This window comes from Ips typographus, linkage group LG11 (genome assembly GCF_016097725.1).
Source record: "Ips typographus isolate SLU linkage group LG11, UJ_Ityp_2.0, whole genome shotgun sequence".
Lineage (NCBI taxonomy): Eukaryota > Metazoa > Arthropoda > Insecta > Coleoptera > Curculionidae > Ips > Ips typographus.
In genome coordinates, this window is record NC_138432.1 from 2041920 (window position 1) to 2063819 (window position 21900).

General features: G+C 33.3%; 2 protein-coding genes across 2 annotated transcripts; one reads left to right on the plus strand and one right to left on the minus strand.

Moving 5' to 3' along the window:
• Positions 1-2983: 2983 nt before the first annotated feature.
• Positions 2984-5393, minus strand: LOC145735601 (uncharacterized). The gene is made up of 2 exons (XM_081989581.1): positions 5062-5393; positions 2984-4618 (listed from the first exon to the last, which is right to left on the minus strand). Exons 1-2 carry the CDS (start codon positions 5345-5347, stop codon positions 3231-3233), a joined length of 1674 nt encoding a protein of 557 aa, XP_081845707.1. The 5' UTR covers positions 5348-5393; the 3' UTR covers positions 2984-3230.
• A 3863-nt stretch (positions 5394-9256) lies between these two features.
• LOC145735645 (uncharacterized) lies at positions 9257-21898 on the plus strand. The gene is made up of 3 exons (XM_081989635.1): positions 9257-9422; positions 9556-9750; positions 19750-21898. Exons 1-3 carry the CDS (start codon positions 9397-9399, stop codon positions 19829-19831), a joined length of 303 nt encoding a protein of 100 aa, XP_081845761.1. The 5' UTR covers positions 9257-9396; the 3' UTR covers positions 19832-21898.
• Positions 21899-21900: the final 2 nt, after the last annotated feature.

The window sequence follows — 21900 nt, forward strand, 5'->3', positions numbered from 1 at the left end:
AATATATAAATCCATCATCTCTATTATTAAAAACATGAAACAAACCAAAAATTAATTCTTCATACCCATAGCATTGAAATAAAAATCAGTAAATGGACTCATAACATTTGAGCAATCTTTAATAACTAGTTTTTAACAAATAAATATAAACCAGCTTCAACATTTCTAATACCTTAAAAATATTAAACTTTAAACTCATCACAGAAAAACAACAACAGGAACATCACTTAAATGGTTCTATTCACTAATTAAGAGTACATGTAAGTAAGAAATCACAGCTATTTCAGTCTTAATGAGACTACTTTTATAGCCTTAATCTTCATAAAAAATATAAAAGAAAAAACCTGAGTAGCCCTAACAATTAATGATCAAAAACTAAAAAAGGTAAATTCTAAAGTCACAAAAAAAATAAATAATTAAGGCTGTACAAACATAATAACTAAGTAAGTAGTAACCTAATAATCTTTCATTATATGTTGACAATAGGCTGTTAGGGCATTGCTCATTTGTACTAGGGCACTTGCCATTGTACCCACATTCTTATCAATACTGCTCAATTTTTCCATGAGCTCTGCGTGCATTCGATTCATATTAACAAATCTTCTGGTTTTTTCACCAGTAGTTCGAATTTTTTTTCTTGGGGGAGCACCTGTTGTACTTTTCTCAGAACCCCTTTTTGCTACTTTTGGAGTCAGAGGTACCAGGGGGGGTAATATTTCATCAGACCCTTTGATGAGGCCACTAGCTTCATCTATGGTTTCTACCACTGCTACTGGGGCCATTGGAAAAATAGTGTATGTTGACTAAGATATTGATTTTTTATGTAAACATTGCAATTTTTTAAATCATGCTTATATAAAAATACTATATAATACTCACAATGCCTAATTCCTTATTCAAGTCCCCGGTGATGGACTTGTACTCCAGAAGGTTCATTAACCGTTCCTCCGTTGTATTTAGAGGTGGAGCAATAGCTGGACCTCCTCCAGTTCTTTGAGAGTCCAGTCATATGGCACTGGCTTTGGCCTTAGTTTTTGATTTCCATCTTCCAACTGCCTGGAGAAAATTATATTTTATATTCGGTTAATCACTCTTTATTCCCTATTAAATATTGGACTTACAGCTTGCCATTTGGAGACAGTTCTTATTCCCAGCCCCATTGAATTTAAATGGGTTGCAAGGTTTTCCCACAATTTTTGGTGTTTCTCATAATCACCATCTGAAGATTGAAATTTGTTTTTTAATAGAATGGGATATTCTTCTAGATATCCTACTATCAGGGTTGGGTTGTTTTAAAACAACTGTTTTAACACAGTTGTTTAAAACACGTTTAAAACACTGCAAATAAAACAGGTGGTGTTTAAATCAGTGTTTTAAAACTTATGTTTAAAACACTGTTTTTTTTTCAACTAATTAAAAGCTGATTATTATGCGCCTATATTTAATTTATTTAGTGCTTTCAATTCTTTGAGCCTGTGATCTGCTGGATTGTAATTTTTAAATTAGAGTTTTTCTTGTTTTTTTTTTTAATTTTTTTCAGTATGAAAGAACCAAAACTAAAAAAAAAATCAATTTGAAACATACATTTTAATGCTACTTTTTTAAAAGGAATATTTATGCACTAGGCAGCTACCAGCTCTACAAAACTTTATTGAAAATATAGTTAACTACATAGGAACAGAGGTATAACACCTGTAAAGTGTAAACTGTAAAAAAATCTGAACTTAACATGTCACATGGGTAATAAGTTATAAAAGTTAAAAGTCAAGACCTGAAAAAAAAACATAAAAGCTAATCTTCAGCATTACTAGTAGTACTAGTAAGGTAGAGCTCGAATCAGATGAGAAAAGGCCACCGCATCATCAATGACGCAGTTTTTAAAACTATTTCTTTCTCCTTCTACAGTTGCCGTCGCATTAGATATAATCAGAGGCGTCCTATTAAAATATTCCCGAAAATATATTGTTAAGCGGTCAAAAAGCCACTTGGCAACGTAGTACGGTTTTTACTTGGACACAATTAAAACAGATGCGGCAGCGGCCAGGGACATTTGGACCTTTTTATATGCTTTTACTAGCCGGCACTCTAAACGGTGTTGCCAAGTTTAAAAAAATGTAGTGGCGGACAGGGAGACTTAGGGGGTTAGGTTAGGTTCCGTTTTAGTCTGGTGTTTTGGTTGTATTGTTGATGGTCGCAGTTGAAGTTCACATAGTGTTATGAATAAAAAACGTTATTTTGTCAAAATGTCTTTCAAAAAGGTTGGAAAGAAAGGTGTTATCATATACAGCCAAGGCCGTGAAATCGTCAGTAACGTCTTACAATTTATGAAGATCTCTAGAGCTCGAATCAGCTAAGAAAAGGCCACAGGCGTCATCAAACGATGATGTCACGATCTCTGTACGTCTCGCTTTAAATATTGCTGCTCTCGTTACTTTCCAAGTTGTTGCAGCCAGTCAGTGGCGTGCTATTATTTTATCAGTAAAATGAAACATTTTCGTCGTTTTTAATAAAGAAAATAAAAGACAACAAGTTTTTCAAAGGAATGGAAACTCCTTCTGCTTCTTTCTTCATAAATTGTAAGACGTTACTGACGATTTCACGGCCTTGGCTGTATATGATAACACCTTTCTTTCCAACCTTTTTGAAAGACATTTTGACAAAATAACGTTTTTTATTCATAACACTATGTGAACTTCAACTGCGACCATCAACAATACAACCAAAACACCAGACTAAAACGGAACCTAACCTAACCCCCTAAGTCTCCCTGTCCGCCACTACATTTTTTTAAACTTGGCAACACCGTTTAGAGTGCCGGCTAGTAAAAGCATATAAAAAGGTCCAAATGTACCTGGCCGCTGCCGCATGTGTTTTAATTGTGTCCAAGTAAAAACCGTACTACGTTGCCAAGTGGCTTTTTGACCGCTTAACAATATATTTTCGGGAATATTTTAATAGGACGCCTCTGATTATATCTAATGCGACGGCAACTGTAGAAGGAGAAAGAAATAGTTTTAAAAACTGCGTCATTGATGATGCGGTGGCCTTTTCTCATCTGATTCGAGCTCTAGTGCCCACGTTCCCAAGCTAAAAACTATGAAAACTTTTACGTACATTATTTAACATTTTTATTTAGATGTTGAAACATGGTTACAAGTTTTGCAGCCTTATCGCCTCCTAAACGATTTCTTAATTTCGAATGTACTAATCCAAAAGAAGAAAACAGTCTTTCAACTCCAGCAGGAGATCCACCACGTTAAAGAAGTTGTATTTATTACAGTATTTTTTGCGAATAGATACTGTTTAAATGGTGTTGCTTTAGCTTGAAATGCTTGAACTTCAGGCATTATATCTGGATAAAAATCAGTAACATAAGTCATTGCCTTATCAACCTCTTCTTCCGTCAGTTGTTCCCCTTGATATTTGGGGTCCAATAAGTTAGCTAGTAAATGAGCTTCTGTAATAGCCATTTCATAACGTGTGCGCACCTTTTGCAGCTCCTTCTCGTCACTCCAACCTCCTCCTGGCTGAGCTTCTTTTTCAAAACACTGTATCACGTTTTTCCAAATTTCTGTGGCATCCGCTATATTGCAAGTATTGCGTTGACATTTATCCAATGCGATGGCAATGACTTTTAGCTTTGCCAAGTAATCCTGGGCGTTGCATTTTATCTGTATATTCTCGACTTTTGCAATTATATTTTTATCAAAAGTCAGGCGATTTTCTGTGCATATCTTGCTCAGAATATGCCAGTTGTCCAAATAAGCTTCGATAGTATCAGCAATTGTGTTCCATCGAACTTCAGAAGGCAAGACCAGCATTTTTCCACCTGCCCGACGATATTTGGCTGCAGGGATGTGGGTATTTCTAAAATATTTCACTATTTGCTTAATGTGGTTTGCAATGCCCGGAATCTCAACGTCTTGAGCTAACAAATTGAAAATGTGCGACGAACATCCGTATGTTATTACATCATTGTGGTGCGTCTGCAATTCTTCGGTCTCAGCGAGAGACTTACGCATTTTGGTCATATTTGCCGCATTATCGGTAACAAAACTCGTTACCAGACATTTGAATTCGTCATTGCATTTCTTGATGGCTGCCACTGATATTTGAAGCAAATATTCGGAATCATGTTTGTTATCTTCCGTGTTTATGGTATCAATTAAATATCCTTTTTCGGTAGTCACGTCTGTAACCACTGCACATACAACAGGTTCTCTGTGGATATTGGACCACCCATCCAAAGACATGCAGACATTTTTACCAATCAACTCAGTTTTGAATTCATTACAAGTGTTTTCAAATACGTCATCGAGAAGGGTAGTGCTTAATTTTTTTCTGGATGGAGGGTTGTATACTGGATGTAAGAGTTCACATAGATTTTTGAACTCGCGATGTTCAATGTGATTAAATGGAGTATTTGACGCAAAAAAATACTTGGCTATCTGAATGTCAAATTTCTGTGATTCCTCAGCAGATGTTTTAACCACAAAGTTATCAAGATTGCTCTTTTTTAGATGTTCTAGATGATTCTTCTTTTTCGGGGGTACGTCTACGACATCACCTTGCTGGCTTCGTTTGAAAGTTGAGTTACTACCACTAGATGAACTTGGACCTTTAAAAAAAAGATGCACTTGTTTAAAAAGCCTAGTATTTTTAATATTTTTAAAAGCTAAACAAAGTCAATTTTTATCAGTTGGCTTAAATAGTGGAGTTTATTCAGTTTCCTATGATTACTGCTAAAATGTGCACACATATGCTCGACAAAATAGGTGTAGATCTGTTGGAAAATATCAGTATGATCAAAGTAAAAGCACAGTGGAAAAGTATCAAAGAGGGAAAAAACTGTAATGGGAGTAAACGTTAAGCGTGGTGCCATTCGAAATCGGAAAATTGACATTTTGGAATATACGAAAAAAAAGGTACGTGTGTGAAGTAACATAAACCCTTTGTTCTTAATTAAAAAAAAAATGAATCACATATCACATAAACTGAATAAAAGTGAATCAATGTTCATGTTGCGAATGGAATTGATCATAAGGCTTATAGATTACCTACCTGCATAGATCTCGAAAGTCTCGGAATTTGAATTCATTTTCCATTCATTATCTGAGGCATCCATTTCCACTATTTCATTTTCATCGTCGTCTTCACAGTCTCCAGCCTCTTTACGAGAACAAATTGCATAGTGTTTTTTCATTCTTTGCACTAGCACAGGCAACTGTTTTTTACATTTCTTGCATTCAGCTTTAGGCACAGCTTTATTATTAGCATTCATTATTTTTATCTCATTAAAATGAACCCATATAGGGTCTCTTTTTCGACCCTGGCCGTGGCCAAACATCTTTTTCAAGTTTTACGATTTACAATATTTTAATGAGTAGAAAGAAACAAAAATCAACGACCGCCCAGTGTCGACTTGTCCCAACATGCAAGATGCAAGTAAAGTTAGACAGTTTAAAGAATAAATAAAACAGTTAAATCCCCCACTTCGACAAATCGCGGCGTTTTGTTCTGGCGCCACGCGCCAGGATATAATTAAAAAGCGAGCATCTTCGAAAACGGAGGCGTGGCCAGAATGCGACGTTAATACACGGTGGTTTCCGGATTCCCAAGGTTGCCTGTATACTGTATTAGATAGCAAGATAAATATTGTTTTAAAACACTTTTTTGATTTTAAAACAATGTTTTATTTCACACGCAAGAAAAGACTGTTTTAAAACAAAAAACATGTTTTTTTGGTTAAAAAACAAGTTTTTTGTTTTTTTTTAGAAAAAAACAATTTTCACCCAACCCTGCCTACTATTATCTTCCATTGTTCTGGAGACGTTTTAAATTCCCTTTGTCTAGTTTGGTCCTCTGCAATGAGTTAGGGGAATGTAAAGTGATATTAATTTAATAATTTTAAGTGATGTTATCTACTTACCCATTTTGAGAAAGTTTATTCACTTTGATAAAATTCAGTACGGATCAAACTTAACCAAAACTAAACACAAACTCTAAAACAAAAACCACACAAAAACTAGTAAATAAAAAAACAAATTCTAAACTTTTTTTTATTGACTTATTGATTAATCAATATAGCCTATATAGGGCACAACATTTATTATTAAGATGGGTACTTTAAGCACACTTTTACGTCTAGGGAAAAGACAACGGAAAAGAAAGATAGACATATGTAAAACTTCATGCCCCAAAAAGAGATAAAATCAATAAAATCATAGCAAGACCTTATTTGGTCTTTCTATTTTGCACATCCCGAATAGCTACGTTAAGTGCCGATCTTCGCCGATCGAAACATAGAGAGTGCCGTGTTTTACGATAGAGAAGAGTTTGCTATAATAGCAAAGAAATTTCCTTGCTATTCGTTAGAGAGTTCGCCTTCAGAAATATTAATTATGTACTTACATTTATTTATATTCAAAACGACTTGTTCCTAATATTTCACGGAACATTGACATTGAATGATAATATACGTTGTTAAAATCTCATTTCTAAAATTATTGCATATACAGGGTAATTCAAATTCGACCCTCACCATTGGGATCTCAGAAACCATAAGAGATACGAGAAAGTTTAAATTGGGGCAAAGTTGCGCAATATAAAGCTCAACCAAATGCTGTTTTAAAAATTTTGATTTTCCGAGTACTTCCGAAGATATCCGAAAAAAACTGAAAACTTGATTTTTTGTTTTTATTTATTTCTAACCTTATTTGAAGAGATATCCCAAAACTAAAAGCATCTTTTCATTGCCACTTTTTCCTAGCTATTCGATGATGGATACAAATTTGCCACACGACGTTTCGTTTTCTGTCAGTCATCATCAACTTTCCTTTTTTTTTATGAGCGCCATATTGGATTTTTAGCCCACCAAATAGTACGTTTTATTCTGATTTTAGTGATGTATAATAACTTATGATTTGCTTCATAAATAACAAAATAATTCAATAAAAACTATTTTTACTTTAGTTATTGGCTTTGAGTTAATGGACCGTTTTAAAAAATGTCATTATTTGACAGTACTTGTCAAACACGATAATTCGGATGATCATTAGAGCGTCAATCATAGTTAAAAATGTATCTAGAAAAGAAACCCCCGCAGAAAATGTTATTATTATACAAGCATTGCTGAACTATTTAGGTTAATCAGAAAAAGAGATTTGTTAGCATTATCTCTAACTTAAAAGGCTTATTTATGTTTCCAAGAGAAAGATCATCATTTTAGGAACTTCATTTTTTGCCAAATTTCAATTTTTTATAATGTTAGTTTTATTAATAAAGTTAAGTTAATTTTTTATAAAGTTTATAGTTATTTATTTTGGAAGTGACAAACCATTTTTTATTCATTCATATTTATTCGAGTGAATAAACCGGTTTAAGTCACGTGTCTTATACAGTATTTTATTAAATTTCGACTTCTTATATTAAAAAAGAAAACTAAAATTACAGTTCTATTAAATTTGCACCGCGCCCCGTAGATGTAATAGTGCCTATTTACAGATGTTTGTTTGTTTACATCTGTAAATAGGCGAATGTCATTCAGAGTGATTTAATAGTTACTTTGCAGCAAGTGACTTGTCAAATAATGACATTTTATGAAACGGCCCATTAACTCAAAGCCAATAGCTAAAGTAAAAATAGTTTTTATTGAATTATTTTGTTATTTATGAAGCAAATCATAAGTTATTATACATCACTAAAATCAGAATAAAACATACTATTTGGTGGGCTAAAAATCCAATATGGCGCTCATAAGAAAAAAGAAAGTTGATGATGGCTGCCAAAAAACGAAACGTCGTGTGGCAAATTTGTATCCATCATCGAATAGCTAGGAAAAAGTGGCAATGAAAAGATGCTTTTAGTTTTGGAATATCTCTTCAAATAAGATTAGAAATAAATAAAAACAAAAAATCAAATTTTCAGTTTTTTTCGGATATCTTCGGAAGTACTCGGAAAATCGAAATTTTTAAAACTGCATTTGGTTGAGCTTTACATTGCGCAACTTTGCCCCAATTTAAACTTTCTCGTATCTCTTATAGTTTCCGAGATCCCAATGGTGAGGGTCGAATTTGAATTACCCTGTATATGTATTTAAATTTAAAAGCTTTTTTTATAGTCTTTCAATTAATAGTTTGAACTCGAAAATTAACATGGTATCTTACAGTTAAGCTTCAGATATTTAATATCCATTGGAGAATGTACTGTCTATATATTAAAATATATCCGGCGCCGAATATGCGTTTTGGGATATACTGTGGCTATACGTGTTATTCTAAGGTATGTATGATTTAGAATATACTAAGTACATTCGAAGAATATCAAGTGCCTCATATTCGTTTCAAAATATTCTAAGAATATACTATACATGTGAATGTCCGTTTTATGCTATGTGGGTTAGCTGTCAACAGTTTTTCCGGAAAAAAATTCGAAAAAATTTCACACTCCCCACAGCAACATAAAGAATAGTGTTACCCTTTCTAGCTTGAAAGTTATTGTTCTTATTAATTATTGTTCTTATTGTTTTAATTAAAATAAAATGTTTATTTTACTCAGGAGATAATCTTACCAAATACGCCTCGTGCATCTAATTTTTCCTGTGGAAAAATTGTAATACTCGTTTCTAAGTAATTTGTTTTAACAAATTATTAATTTGTTTTAACAAATTACTTAGAAACTCGTTTTTACTAATTTTTCCGGAAAAATTAAATGCACTAGGGATATTACCCCCGATAATACAGTTTTTTTTTCAAAGACACAACCAGTCAGTCTTTTAATATTCAAGTCACAACGTGAAAGTCCTTTTAGACGAGTAGTTTGATTGGGAACTCGTAGTAAGAGCAGTAATAAGGTAGTTTGGTGTGAGTTCAACTAATAGGTCTAGAAACTACTCATATGAGACAATATTTACCTATCTAGTACTATGATTGTAAAGCAAACATCTTTGTGCAGCTGCAATGTTTTTGTTTAAAGAAATAAGCCAATACTTAATAAAGCTGTATTTTTAGATATTTTGATTATTCAAGCGTATCACTTTATAGTATAAATACTTTGTCAGAAGGAAAGTAATACCTCCACTCAGTGGAGGTGGACTTCACTTGTTCAATGTAAAGAATAACCCATTGGTTTTAAGTTCATACTGTGCAGCCGAGCATCCACTGTGACGTCACGCGACGTATCGCTTTGAGGAAACAGGTTTTGCTGATAGGGCCGCCCTCTTGGATCTGTTGTGTGTTGTCAAGAATGTCAAGTAAAATTCCCACTTGTCACTTGTTATGTCAAAAAAAACTACCTAGAACATGCTGCTAAATTATATTTTTATGACAAAATCCAATAATTTAATTAATGAAAATTATACACTAATATCAAGGAAATGTATGTTTTTTGATAGACATAATGGATGCAACAGCTGCTGGGCCCAGGTAAGATTACGATGGCAATTTCATACCTAACCTATGTAATAAACCATGCTATTGCTGATGCATCATTACTACACATTTTTGTACTAACATTTTTTAAGGGTGGTTCTAGTAACTAATTAGGCTAGTCTTACAGATCTGCAACTGGTATATGCTGCATACATCACTACTTTTCCATGTGGTTGAAAAAGCAAAACTTTTATGAAGAAAGTGACTACATTTCAACATTTCCCAGTGACTGCAATCAAGTCAAGTTGGAGAAGAATAAAATCCTGTGCAATATTTTAAACTATCTACATTACAACAGTGGATTAAAAAAGGAAGTTTTAAGGTGAGTTAACTGATTTTAATGATAGTAACATTAAAATAAAAAGCAATATGGTTTTACCTTTAACACAATAATCATCATTGTTCACTTTGTAGACTGCATTGTTCAACCTTGAGTTAATATGTATTATATGTAGTATATGAGGCAGGGTTTACCCAAGTTTTTGGTTGTAGTATTAATAAATATACTTATTCTCCATATCAACCGAGGGGTAGAATGCCAAGGTAATTTGGTGTACACACTCGAGGTATTATGAGGCACTTTTCCATTACTACAAGACATTATGAGGCATTTTGAGATATTTATAAAGCATTTGAGGGTATTGTGGGGCATTGTCTGTATATTTCAAAATGTAGTTTATTAATATAACAAAATTGAGTGAAAATTGAACATAACAGCATAGGCACAAGTAATTATTATGATAAAATCTTTGTTACATGATATTGAGTTGAAACAATATTCATTACGAATTATTATAAAAATGTACCAATTTTTCAACATTTAAACTACATTTTTATGGTCACATGACTGTTTTTAACAGGTGTCAACTGGCTTTTACAGTGTTGCAGGCTCAAAATTGTATTATTAACGTCGCACAACGTGTATTTTACAATTTCAGCTTTTACAAATGTCTAAATTTAATTTACCAAATGATCAACATTTAAATTACATTTTAAAGTTATGTGACTGTTTTTGACAGGTGTCAGTTTGCTTGGACAGTGTTGCAAGCTCTAAAATGACATAATCAAAGTCACGTGATGTCTCTTGCAATTTCAGCTTTTACAACTGTCTAAAATAGTCTAAATGCAATTTGCCAAAGTTTTTAATTTTAAACCATATTTTAAAGGTCATGTGACTAATTTTGACAGATGTCAACTGACCTTTACAGTGTTGCAAGAACATGCAGAATTGCATTTTCAACGTCACGTAACGTGTATTTTGCAAGTTAAGTTTTAACCACTGTTTAAATGTAATTTACCATTTTTCAAAGTTTAAACTGCGTTTTGAACTTCACGTGACTGTTTTTGACAATGTCAACTAGCCTTTACAATGTTGCAAGCTCAAAAATTGAATTATCAAGTCATGTGACCTATAGTTCTTACAATTTTATTACTGTCTAAATTTAAATTACTTCAACTGTTTCTATGTCTGTATTTAAGAAAGCAACAAATGTGTAAACATTTTAAGGTATCCTAAGGCAGTTTAAATAATTTAAAGGCATTTTGATGTATTTCAAAGCAGTTAGAGGCATTTTAGGCAGTTTTTTTAAGGCATTATCACTATGAGGCATAATCGAAGCATTGTGAGGTATTTTAAAGGAATTTCAAGGTATTTCGTATGCAAAAAGGCATTTTGGTGTACAAAAAATTATCGGCGGTCTACCCCTCGATATCAAGCCAGAGTAAAGTAACCTCAACTACTTTGTTTACTACGTGTTGTTATGGACAAAAATTAAGTTTTTAATTACGTCTATGTAGACCTGCGAATTAAAAATAAACTAAATTTTCATTGAAGTCAAATTAAGTTTTCTCAATTTCATAAAACTATTAAAAATTTAGCTACATAATGAATAAAATGTTATAGAAGCAATTGTGAGTCTAAATAGAATTCATTTAGGCATTATTTAAAAAATACCACATATCGTCCATTCATCTTGCTCCAAAGGGACTAAATGCATCCTGAACTTATTAAGTCACTTTAATGTTCCTCTCGAAATTTGTCTATTGCATTGTAATGTCCTCCTGTTTTTGTGTGATTTTTGGAATCAATTTCTGCCAAAAAATATACCACCAATATATTTGTAAGTTAAAAAGTATAAGGTATAACTTAAAAAGAAGGTTTAACTTAAGGTATAACGTTTAGTCCCTTTGGAGCAACATGTATATTCTGATGATATATGGTATTTTTAAATAATGCCTAAATGAATTCTATTTAGACTCACAATTGCTTCTATAACTATAACGTTTTATTCATTATGTAGCTACATTTTTGATTTTAGTGATGTATAATAACTTATTATTTGCTTCATAAATAACAAAATAATTCAATAAAAACTATTTTTACTTTAGTTATTGGCTTTGAGTTAATGGGCCGTTTTAAAAAATGTCATTATTTGACAGTACTTGTCAAACACGATAATTCGGATGATCATTAGAGCGTCAATCATAGTTAAAAATGTATCTAGAAAAGAAACAGAAAATGTTATTATTATACAAGCCTTGCTGAACTATTTAGGTTAATCAGAAAAAGAGATTTGTTAGCATTATCTCTAACTTAAAAGGCTTATTTATGTTTCCAAGAGAAAGATCATCATTTTAAGAACTTCATTTTTTGCCAAATTTCAATTTTGTATAATGTTAAGTGCAAGTTTATAGTTATTTATACAGTAAGTGACAAACCATTTTTTATTCATTCATATTTATTCGAGTGAATAAACCGGTTTAAGTCACGTGTCTTATACAGTATTTTATTAAATTTCGACTTCTTATATTAAAAAAAAAAACTAAAATTACAGTTCTATTAAATTTGCACCGCGCCCCGTAGATGTAACATTGATGTTTGTTTGTTTACATCTGTAAATAGGCGAATGTCATTCAAAGTGATTTAATAGTTATTTATACAGTGTAACGCCTCCTTTACGTACCGGTCCTGGTACGGTTTTTGCCACACCTAGGGGTAGGTGCTTTGAAACTCGGGCGCCACCTTAGTTTTATTTGAAGAAGCGTAACTAAGGAACTCGCTTCGTATACCTGGGGAGCTTTTACACAGTCGAAGACAGAGTTCACGTTTATCTGTGAATGGATGAAGGGAGTGGGACAGAAATGAGGAAACACAGGGTTGTCAGCAAAACTAAACAAGTCGTGTTAACCATGAAAAATAACAAACATTCATATCCTTACTTAAAACTCTAGCACAAATGAACAAACAGAGAACAACACAGCCTCGTGTTCATATTAATAAACGGTACAGTCGGACCTGGAGATCCCAACTAAATTAATACGGTAACTTTGAAACGGAAAACAAGGGGACAACACAACCTAGTGGTCAGAACGGGGAACGGTACGGAGAACTATCAGTAACAGCTTTCAAACGGTCAGCCCTCGGAGTTGACCAGTTGGGGGCTAAAACGGCCGGAGCTGACAGTCCGAAGAAATCAGTTCGGAAAGACCTGGGTGAGATCAGGTCTGGTTACAGGATTTCGGAGCCATAGCCTTCGAAGTTAACCGGCAGTGTTATAACATCCAGTACCGGCGGTCCGAAGGAAACGGTTCGGAAATACCTAGGCGATAGTGAGATTGTAGCCTCCGGAGTTGACCAGCAGTGCTATAACATCCGGTACTGGCAGTCCAGAGGAAACAACTCAAATCGCCGAGAGGTTTTCGGAGTCGCGGCCCTCGAAGTTAACCAGCAGTGTTATAACATCCTGTACTGGCGGTCCGAAGGAAACGATTCCGAAATACCTACACCTTCAAGCTTGCCCCCAGGAACAATAAGATTTACCGTTCAGCGGGCTGAAGCGTCGGTCGGTAGTGGTCCGGGATGAACCGAACTCCCAGATGAACTGAACAATGTAGCGCGCGGCGCATCACCTGTTTACCAGCTCGCGAGTCGCGACGGCGCGATGTTGCTTCGTTTACGCTACCGCGGCTGCGCGCTGAACCTTGATCGATCGCGGCGGTGCGTTCACCATTCTGTCGCGAAGACGCATTGTAACTTAAGCGTGTGAGGCTGCGCATTGTTTTCTTTAATCTAATTCTACATATTAACAAAAAATTAGTAACTTCGTTACAACAGCAAGTGACTTAAACCATTTTTTATTCACGAAAAGAACAACTTGGTCCAGAGCGTAGCGAGTGGCCTAAGCTCCGAGTGAATAAACCGGTTTAAGTCAAGTCACGTGTACACCTTTGTGACTAAGTATGTTCAGACCAATTGCGTGTGACAAGTACTACCAAGTAATCTTCATAAAACGTCTCATTAACAAAGCTAACTAAGGTAAAATCTCTAAAAGCTCTAATGATCGTCCGAATTATCGTGTTTGACAAGTACTGTCAAATAATGACATTTTTTAAAACGGCCCATTAACTCAAAGTCAATAACTAAAGTAAAAATAGTTTTTATTGAATTATTTTGTTATTTATGAAGCAAATCATAAGTTATTATACATCACTAAAATCAGAATAAAACGTACTATTTGGTGGGCTAAAAATCCAATATGGCGCCCATAAGAAAAAAGAAAGTTGATGATGGCTGCCAAAAAACGAAACGTCGTGTGGCAAATTTGAATCCATCATCGAATAGCTGAGAAAAAGTGGCAAAGAAAAGGTGCTTTTAGTTTTGGAATATCTCTTCAAATAAGGTTAGAAATAAATAAAAACAAAAAATCAAGTTTTCAGTTTTTTTCGGATATCTTCGGAAGTACTCGGAAAATCAAAATTTTTAAAACAGCATTTGGTTGAGCTTTACATTGCGCAACTTTGCCCCAATTTAAACTTTCTCGTATCTCTTATAGTTTCCGAGATCCCAATGGTGAGGGTCGAATTTGAATTACCCTGTATATCTGATATATATCCGATATATATCATGTGATATGATATTTATATAAATATCATGATATTTTCAAACCCTGATTTTTAATAGTTTTATGAAATTTACCGCGCTATCCTGGGCCTTCAAAGATCCATTAATCTAATTTGCTCAATATTTCAGGTTAGGAACCAGAATTTGAAAAACAGTTTTCACTGACCTATTTGGATGTTCTTTGGCTACTTTTTCGTAAAGAAAAAGGTCATATCATTCCATTTATTTTTTTATCTTTTTTGGAATTTGAGTTATGGTGTCAAAACTAGCCCCCTGGCGGAGAAATAATCAACTAAATTAACTATATTTTGGTTGATTCTTATTGCCCAAGAAATGGTCTTTTCAACAATACCAAATTTGTTGAAATTGGTCAAACTGTTAAGAAGTTAAAGCAGGTTATTGTAAAAACAATTGAACACCCCATGCCATCTTTGTTTTTGAAATAACAGAAATTTGTGTTTTACGAAAATAATAGATAAATTGGTTCGCTTTAAAAATGTGGAAAAAAAATTCTAGTTTATTGTGTCAAATTTATAGAAAATGCAATTTAAAAATTTAAGCTGGCAGTTACGGCCTCTGGTGGTCATTTTTAGAACTTTAAAATATTCTCCAGCGATTCGTCAGGGCCAATTAACCTAAAAAAAATTTACCCCTAAGTCATACGACGAACGGTTCCCGAGATATGGTCGAGGAACAGTCTTATTGGGTCACCCGGTACAAATTTACATTTAATTAATTTGGGGGTATAAACCAGGCATTTGTTTTTTTTTATTTTGAATAGAACCTTATATTTTTTAATACATTTGTAGATACTAGGTAGAATTTTTTTTTAAAGTTTTATTTTGATATCTATACTTCAACCTAATAGTTTTCCTCGAGGTTTTACTAATATTTGATATAAAACTGTGATATAAAATTTTCTGTATTACCAATTACCATTGTTTGTACAGGGAGCACAAATTAGATTTACGCAAATAAATTTGCGTTAGATGCTACAGGGCGTTCAATTTTTTTACAGAGTGTTTCACGATAAATACGTCATATTTTGGTATAAATACCAAAATTGAAATATAACCAAATAACTCTACTTTGCTTTATAAACCATGATCCAAAGATGTTTTGCTATAGAGATACATGGTATCAAAGTTTTGATAAAAAATCTAAATTTATTTATTTCTTCAAAAGGGCTGCAGATTCCTATGTTTATAAAACTTTGTAGGTGTCAACAATAGAGCACGCTTTGCAATAAAAAAGACATTTTTCAATTTTGCCAGTGGTATCCAATTGAACGAGTTGGTGAATATTTTTGTTGAATATAAAATTTTTTTTATCAAAACTTTAAGACCCTGTACCTCCATAACGAAACATTTTTGGATCATGATTTATATAGAAAACTAGGTTTTTTTTGACGTTTAATCAAACCCTAAAATACAGGGTTTCACGATAAATGTGTCATATTTTATGGTTTGATTAAAAGTAAAAAATTACCCCAGTTTGCTAAACCATGGGCCAAAGATGTTCCGTTATGGAGATGCAGGGTGTTAAAGTTTGGATCTATTTCTTCAAACCGGTCTCAGATATTTTTATTAAACTTTGTAGGTGTCAACTGTCCACGATAAGGCACGTTTGGCCATAAAAAACACATTTTTTAATTTTGCCAGTAGCGTTCAATCAAACACGTTCCTGAATGTTTTCGCAAAAAAATATGTACACCACTCTTTTTCTATTAAACGCAAATCAATTTTGAATTCCCCATTCAATTTAGAACAGAATAGCTTTCTAGTAACTTTTCGGTACACCTTTCTGTTTTCCAATAAAAAATTGAAAATCCTAAAAATGTACCCATAAAATCAATACTAAATCGTCGACTGTTGTTATTAATTTAGTCTTTTAAAAAAAAAAAAATATTCGATAGGAACAAGAAGTATCTTCCTATTTTTTCATTAAAAAACTGAATAAATCAAAATTTTAAAATTGAATAGAGACGAAATTCGAAGATTTAATATTAATTTTAATGGTACTTTTGCATGATTTTTTATTCGAAAACGAGATGACGTACCAAAAAGTTACTGGATGCCTTTTCTGTGTTAAATTGAATAAGGAATTCAGAACTGATTTGCATTTTATGGAAAAACAGTGGCGTACATATTTTTTTTTGCAAAAATGGTCAATAACTTGTTCCATTAGACGCCACTGGCAAATATAAAAAATATATTTTTTAATGGCAAAACGAAGTTTATCGTTGACACCTAAAAAGTTTTATGAAAATATCTCTCTCCCTATTGTTTTGATGAAATAAATAAATTTTGATTTTTTTACCCAAACTTTAACACCCTGTATCTACATAACGAAACATCTTTGAACCATGGTTTATATAGCAAATTAGAGTTATTTTTTGACGTTTAATCAAACCCTAAAATATGACGCATTTATCGTGAAACATCCTGTATAACGCATTTATTATGGAACACCATGTTGACTGATTCATCTTAAGTAATTTCGACTTTTTTAAATGAAACAGCCTGTGTATTCCTTATTTTTCTGATAGCTTTTACATACTTTATTCAACTTTTGTGAAATATGTCATATACCTACCTAATTTAAATGTCTGCGATTTATTTATATTTTTTAACTTTCACCTCCATTTTTTGTTATCTTAACTAAACTATAATCTGAAAATTGTCTTTAACAATTCAATTGAACAATAAACATTTTAAATTGTTGTGGTTAATGACGTACAAAATTAAAACATTTGTTTTTTTATAAATTATACAGGGTTATTCACGATATTCGACACGGAAAATTGTGACTAAAGTATTCACTTTCAACAAACTTTTAATTCTGGGATGGATGTAGACCTATTGGAGGTTTCTTTTAAAAATATTTTCAAGATTTACCGGTTGTCCCAAATGCAGAAAAATTATCATAGTTATATTTTTTCAAATGGAATACGTAGTATTTTATTTTGGTATCCATCACAGAATCAAAACTTTTTTGAAAGTGAATAGGTTAGTCGCAATCTTAATAATAATATAACGTGAATAACCATGTATAGGGTGAACCTTAAGTAATGGGACATAGAGCTACATCATTACTACTACTATTTTGCAGTAGCTATCTGCAACCATTTCAGCTGCTTAAAAGGACTTAAACTTTTTTTTACGCAGCTGAAACGCGCATACGAATTCAAAATATTTTTCTAATATGTATTCTATTTAAAAAAAACTATACTAGTTTTAGATCTTAAATGTTGACCGTTTTCGAGATATTTAATGTTTTAATATTGCATTGCTAATACGGTTAATGGTTAAAGGGTAAAGTACATTTACATAATTCATAAAAACCTTAAAAAAAAGTGCAAAAAAGAACATTAAATTTAGAACAAATCTATGTGTACTCTTCCTCTACCTAACTTCAACCATTTCTGACTTAATAACAGTTTTTCCTTAAAGTGCGTATAAAATCGTAATCCATACTAATCTGAATACGGACCCCTGTTTGTGCTAAGTTTTAACCAGTTTTGTATTTGACAAATATCTGTCAGAACATGTTGTCGTTATAGAAACGACATCTAGTCATTAAGGCCAAGCAGGTGTCCGTATTCAGATTGGTATGGATTACGATTGTATGCACCCTTTAAGGAAAAACTGTTAATAAGTCAGAAACGGTTGAAGTTAGGTAAAGGAACTGAGGACAAAAGGTCACATCGGCAAGCCTTTCAGGACTTGAGAATTTAATTAATGTTTAGACTACCGTTTTGCTGACAAAGCCACCATTTTTATGGAACATCTAGGAAACGGTGCAAAATAGGTATAGGGAAGTATTAAGAATAATTACTAGCCTTCTTGCGAATAATTAAAAAAAAAAAGGAATAGAAACAGGGTGTTCAATTTAAAACTTTTCTTCCTTAGGGAGGAAAAGTGCCACCAGTAAAAGTCACACTGTCTAAAGACACTTTGTCACTTTCTTGACAAATTGACAAACATATCTTTAGTAACAACACCTTCTTCAACCAAATATTAACATAATATTTAACTGCTGCTTTTAACTATGCGCAAATAACTATTTCCTACGACCTCTATAGAAAATAAAAGTTTTCTCCCTCATTTGAGAGATGAAAATATCACTTTCACTACCTAGGGAGTAATTAGACAATTTTAAACTAAAGCCTGTCTGAATATTGTGGGCTTTCTTTGGTTTGTTATCTGTTTAATAACTTTTTCAATTTTTTAATTTGCTTGAGCATCTCATAAAAAGGTTGGTGCAAGTGGGTACTCTCGTTCTACACATACCAGGTGTCCAAGAGCACCCTGGACATAGGAGATTAACATGGGAAAACGGTTTTGATTTTTTTGCGCCTGTACGGTTGATTTGATTGAAAAATCGTAATAATGAAAGTTGTAGTACCTATCACGGACTAGTTTTCTGTATTTTTTTCAAATCTGTAACTTGAGCCTTTTCGTCGTAAAACACGAACAAAAATGCAAAAATTTTAACTTTTTACCTGCACTGTATAAGCGGTTGTCGAGCAACCGTACCAGCAACAATGGCCTGTTTACCCGTTGCCCGACAACCGCCTATACAGTGCAGTTCAAAAGATTAAATTTTCTCATTTTTGTTCGTGTTTTACGACGAAAGGGCTCAAGTTAGAGATCCGAAAAAAATATACAAAACTAGTCCGTGATAGGTACTACAACTTTCATTATTACGATTTTTCAATCAAATCAACCGTACAGGCGCAAAAAAATTAAAACCGTTTTCCCATGTTAATCTCCTATGTCCAGGGTGCTCTTGGACACCTTTAAAATTTTAAATTTATTGTAAATTAATTTTGCAATGCGGAAAAGTAACTTTACCGCATCCGGTGCGGAAAAGTACTCTTTCCCGCACTCAAATAAGTGTGTAAAAGTGCATTTACCGCACCTGAGTAGGAAAGGTTTTTTTCATTATTCTTACTAGTCTGAAAACTATCTATTTTTTGGTTGATTTGTTTGAAAAAATGTACCTTTTCCGTGAGGACGCTGGAAAGTGCGCATTTCCCATGCGCTGTTTTTAACTGGTGGGTTTTCTCGTGTGCTAACAAATACGTGTTTTGCATAAAATATTTTTTTTTTAAAGTCAGTAAATTTCTGATATTATACGTTAAGTTACGTATACGAAAACATGCGAACAGATGTGTATGGTAAATACCTTCCTCGAAACTGTGCGTATAATTTTCATACTTCTAAACTTGTTTATGGTCAGAAATAGACCACCTGTGTGCTAGATTGAATGGTAATTCAATGTATAATGAATTTTTATACTGATTTTATGCTACAATATAAATTCAAGCTTCAGCTAACATTGGTTAAAACCGAGTTAAAACTTAAAACACATTGACATTTCTTATATTTTCGTGATAATATTTTTTTTTTGTTACAGATATTCTCCCGGTGAAGCGAGAAGCAAAAAAAGGTCATCCAGGTCAATCTTGGATTTTTTTTTAATTTTAATAATAAACTAATGATTGGGGCGCGGGTGGTGTGTAGTTTTATTTGCGATTTCGATTTGCTGTTATGCCATATTCAGCATTGTTCTATCCACAATATCTGGCCGAATACTTTTCATTTAATTTCCAACTAAATGCTGAAGTATTAGAAATCTTGTCATTCCTTTAAATGTCAATCTACGCATGGCGAACTGAGTAACTGTGCAGAAGTTGACATTGGGAGGAACAAGGACCAGCAATCAGTAATATCTATCTAACGTACAATTTATTTTCCAATTGATTAACATCCTACAGCAAATTTAACTTTTTGTGTCTGCTCAGCTCCTATTTATATCGAAGAATTAATGCTAATCACATGTGATTTCTAAGAACTATGCATAATGCCCAAACGGCATTTGGGCGTTGATCCAACGTTCGATTAACCGACGTTGGGGCGACGGCATTTCTACTCGTATTTGCACTATTTTGGGGAATACAAATTTGAGTCGATTGGACGTCAGGTCACGACTAATACGGTATATTAACCCTTTCAGTCATGACCCTTCTAAAAACATTTTGAAAAAATTTGGCGTTTTGAGGGAAAAATATTCATTTTTTTATGATTTTTCGTGAATTAGTCTAATTGGTTTCCTACGGCCGTGACGTCATGCCGTCGACGAAAGACAATATGTCTAAGTGGAAAATTCATATACATATACGTTGAGGACGTTTTATTTATTAAAACTCTTATTTGTTATGAAATTATAAAAACAGTTATTACCCTTAAAGCAGCACAAATGTAATTCACATTTTACACAATAAACATGTGTTTTTGAAGAACAGCCTGGCAACTTGCACCTGGTATTATTGGGCTTGTCATCTGTGGATAATGATCAACTCCATCTAGTCTTTTTTCTTTTACTGGTTTACTTTCAACTTTTTGCAGTTTTGGGGAAGGTTTTTCAATGCCGTTTTGTAAGCTTGGCCTACCTCGTTTGGATGACTGCGCTATATACAAGTTTTTAGGCAGCTTTATGACGAAATTGAAAAAGATCGTAAGTTTTGCTTCTTCTTATACCCAAAGATTCGTTTTTTTTTCTATACTCTAGCCAAGAGTTAACAAGTACAACGTCAAATGCATGGGAGATCATTCTAAGTGTCCATTTTCTAGATCTTACATGGGATCGATACAATCGCAACAACAAGTCGGCCTTATCCGCACCTCCATATTTACGTTATATATTCTTACAGATTCTGGTCTGGGTACTTGTATGTGAGTGTTTTGTTTTTTTATCCCAACGCTTGCAGTCGTTCTGTATCCCGACTCCAACAACATTTGAGGCTAAATACACTGGCTTGTTGTCGTACCATTTGGTTATAACAATTTTATCTCTGCTAACAGCTGTGTCGTGGGAGACCCGGCCTTTTTTCTTAAGCTCTTTATCGTCCAACAGCGGATTATTTTGAAATCGTTTGATTCTTATGGTCCCAACTAAAAACAAAAAAAAATGTATTGAGTTTTATTGATGTTGTGATCTATAATCTCTTGTCACTACAACTAACCCGCAAAAATTTATTTGGATTGTAAATATTGCAGAAGTTGGTAACTTGTAAAGTAATTATCAAAGTCCATGGTTTTTTTCAGTGATACGGTTGTCCAAATACATTACTGTTCCAGCTCCGCTGCCGAACTTCATGAATTGCGCAGATATTTCTGTCGTAGCTTGTCCAGCCAATATACAGGGTAATGCAAATTCGACCCTCACCATTGGGATCTCAGAAACCATAAGAGATATGAAAAAGTTTAATTTGGGGCAAAGTTGCGCAAAGCTGAACCAAATGCCGTTTTAAAAATTTCGATTTTCCGAGTACTTCCGAAGATATCCGAAAAAAACTGAAAACTCGATTTTTTGTTTTTATTTATTTCTAACCTTAAGGCCGTCTGACACGATAGTAATTTTTGACAATAAATGGTAAATAAATTACTAAACAAAATATGTTTGAGAAATTACCAACAATTTTTACATGGTTGGTATGACACGGTAAAAATTTAGCTCATAAATTTGTATCACGCGCTTGCGCATTTCTTCCAATATTTTATTGTC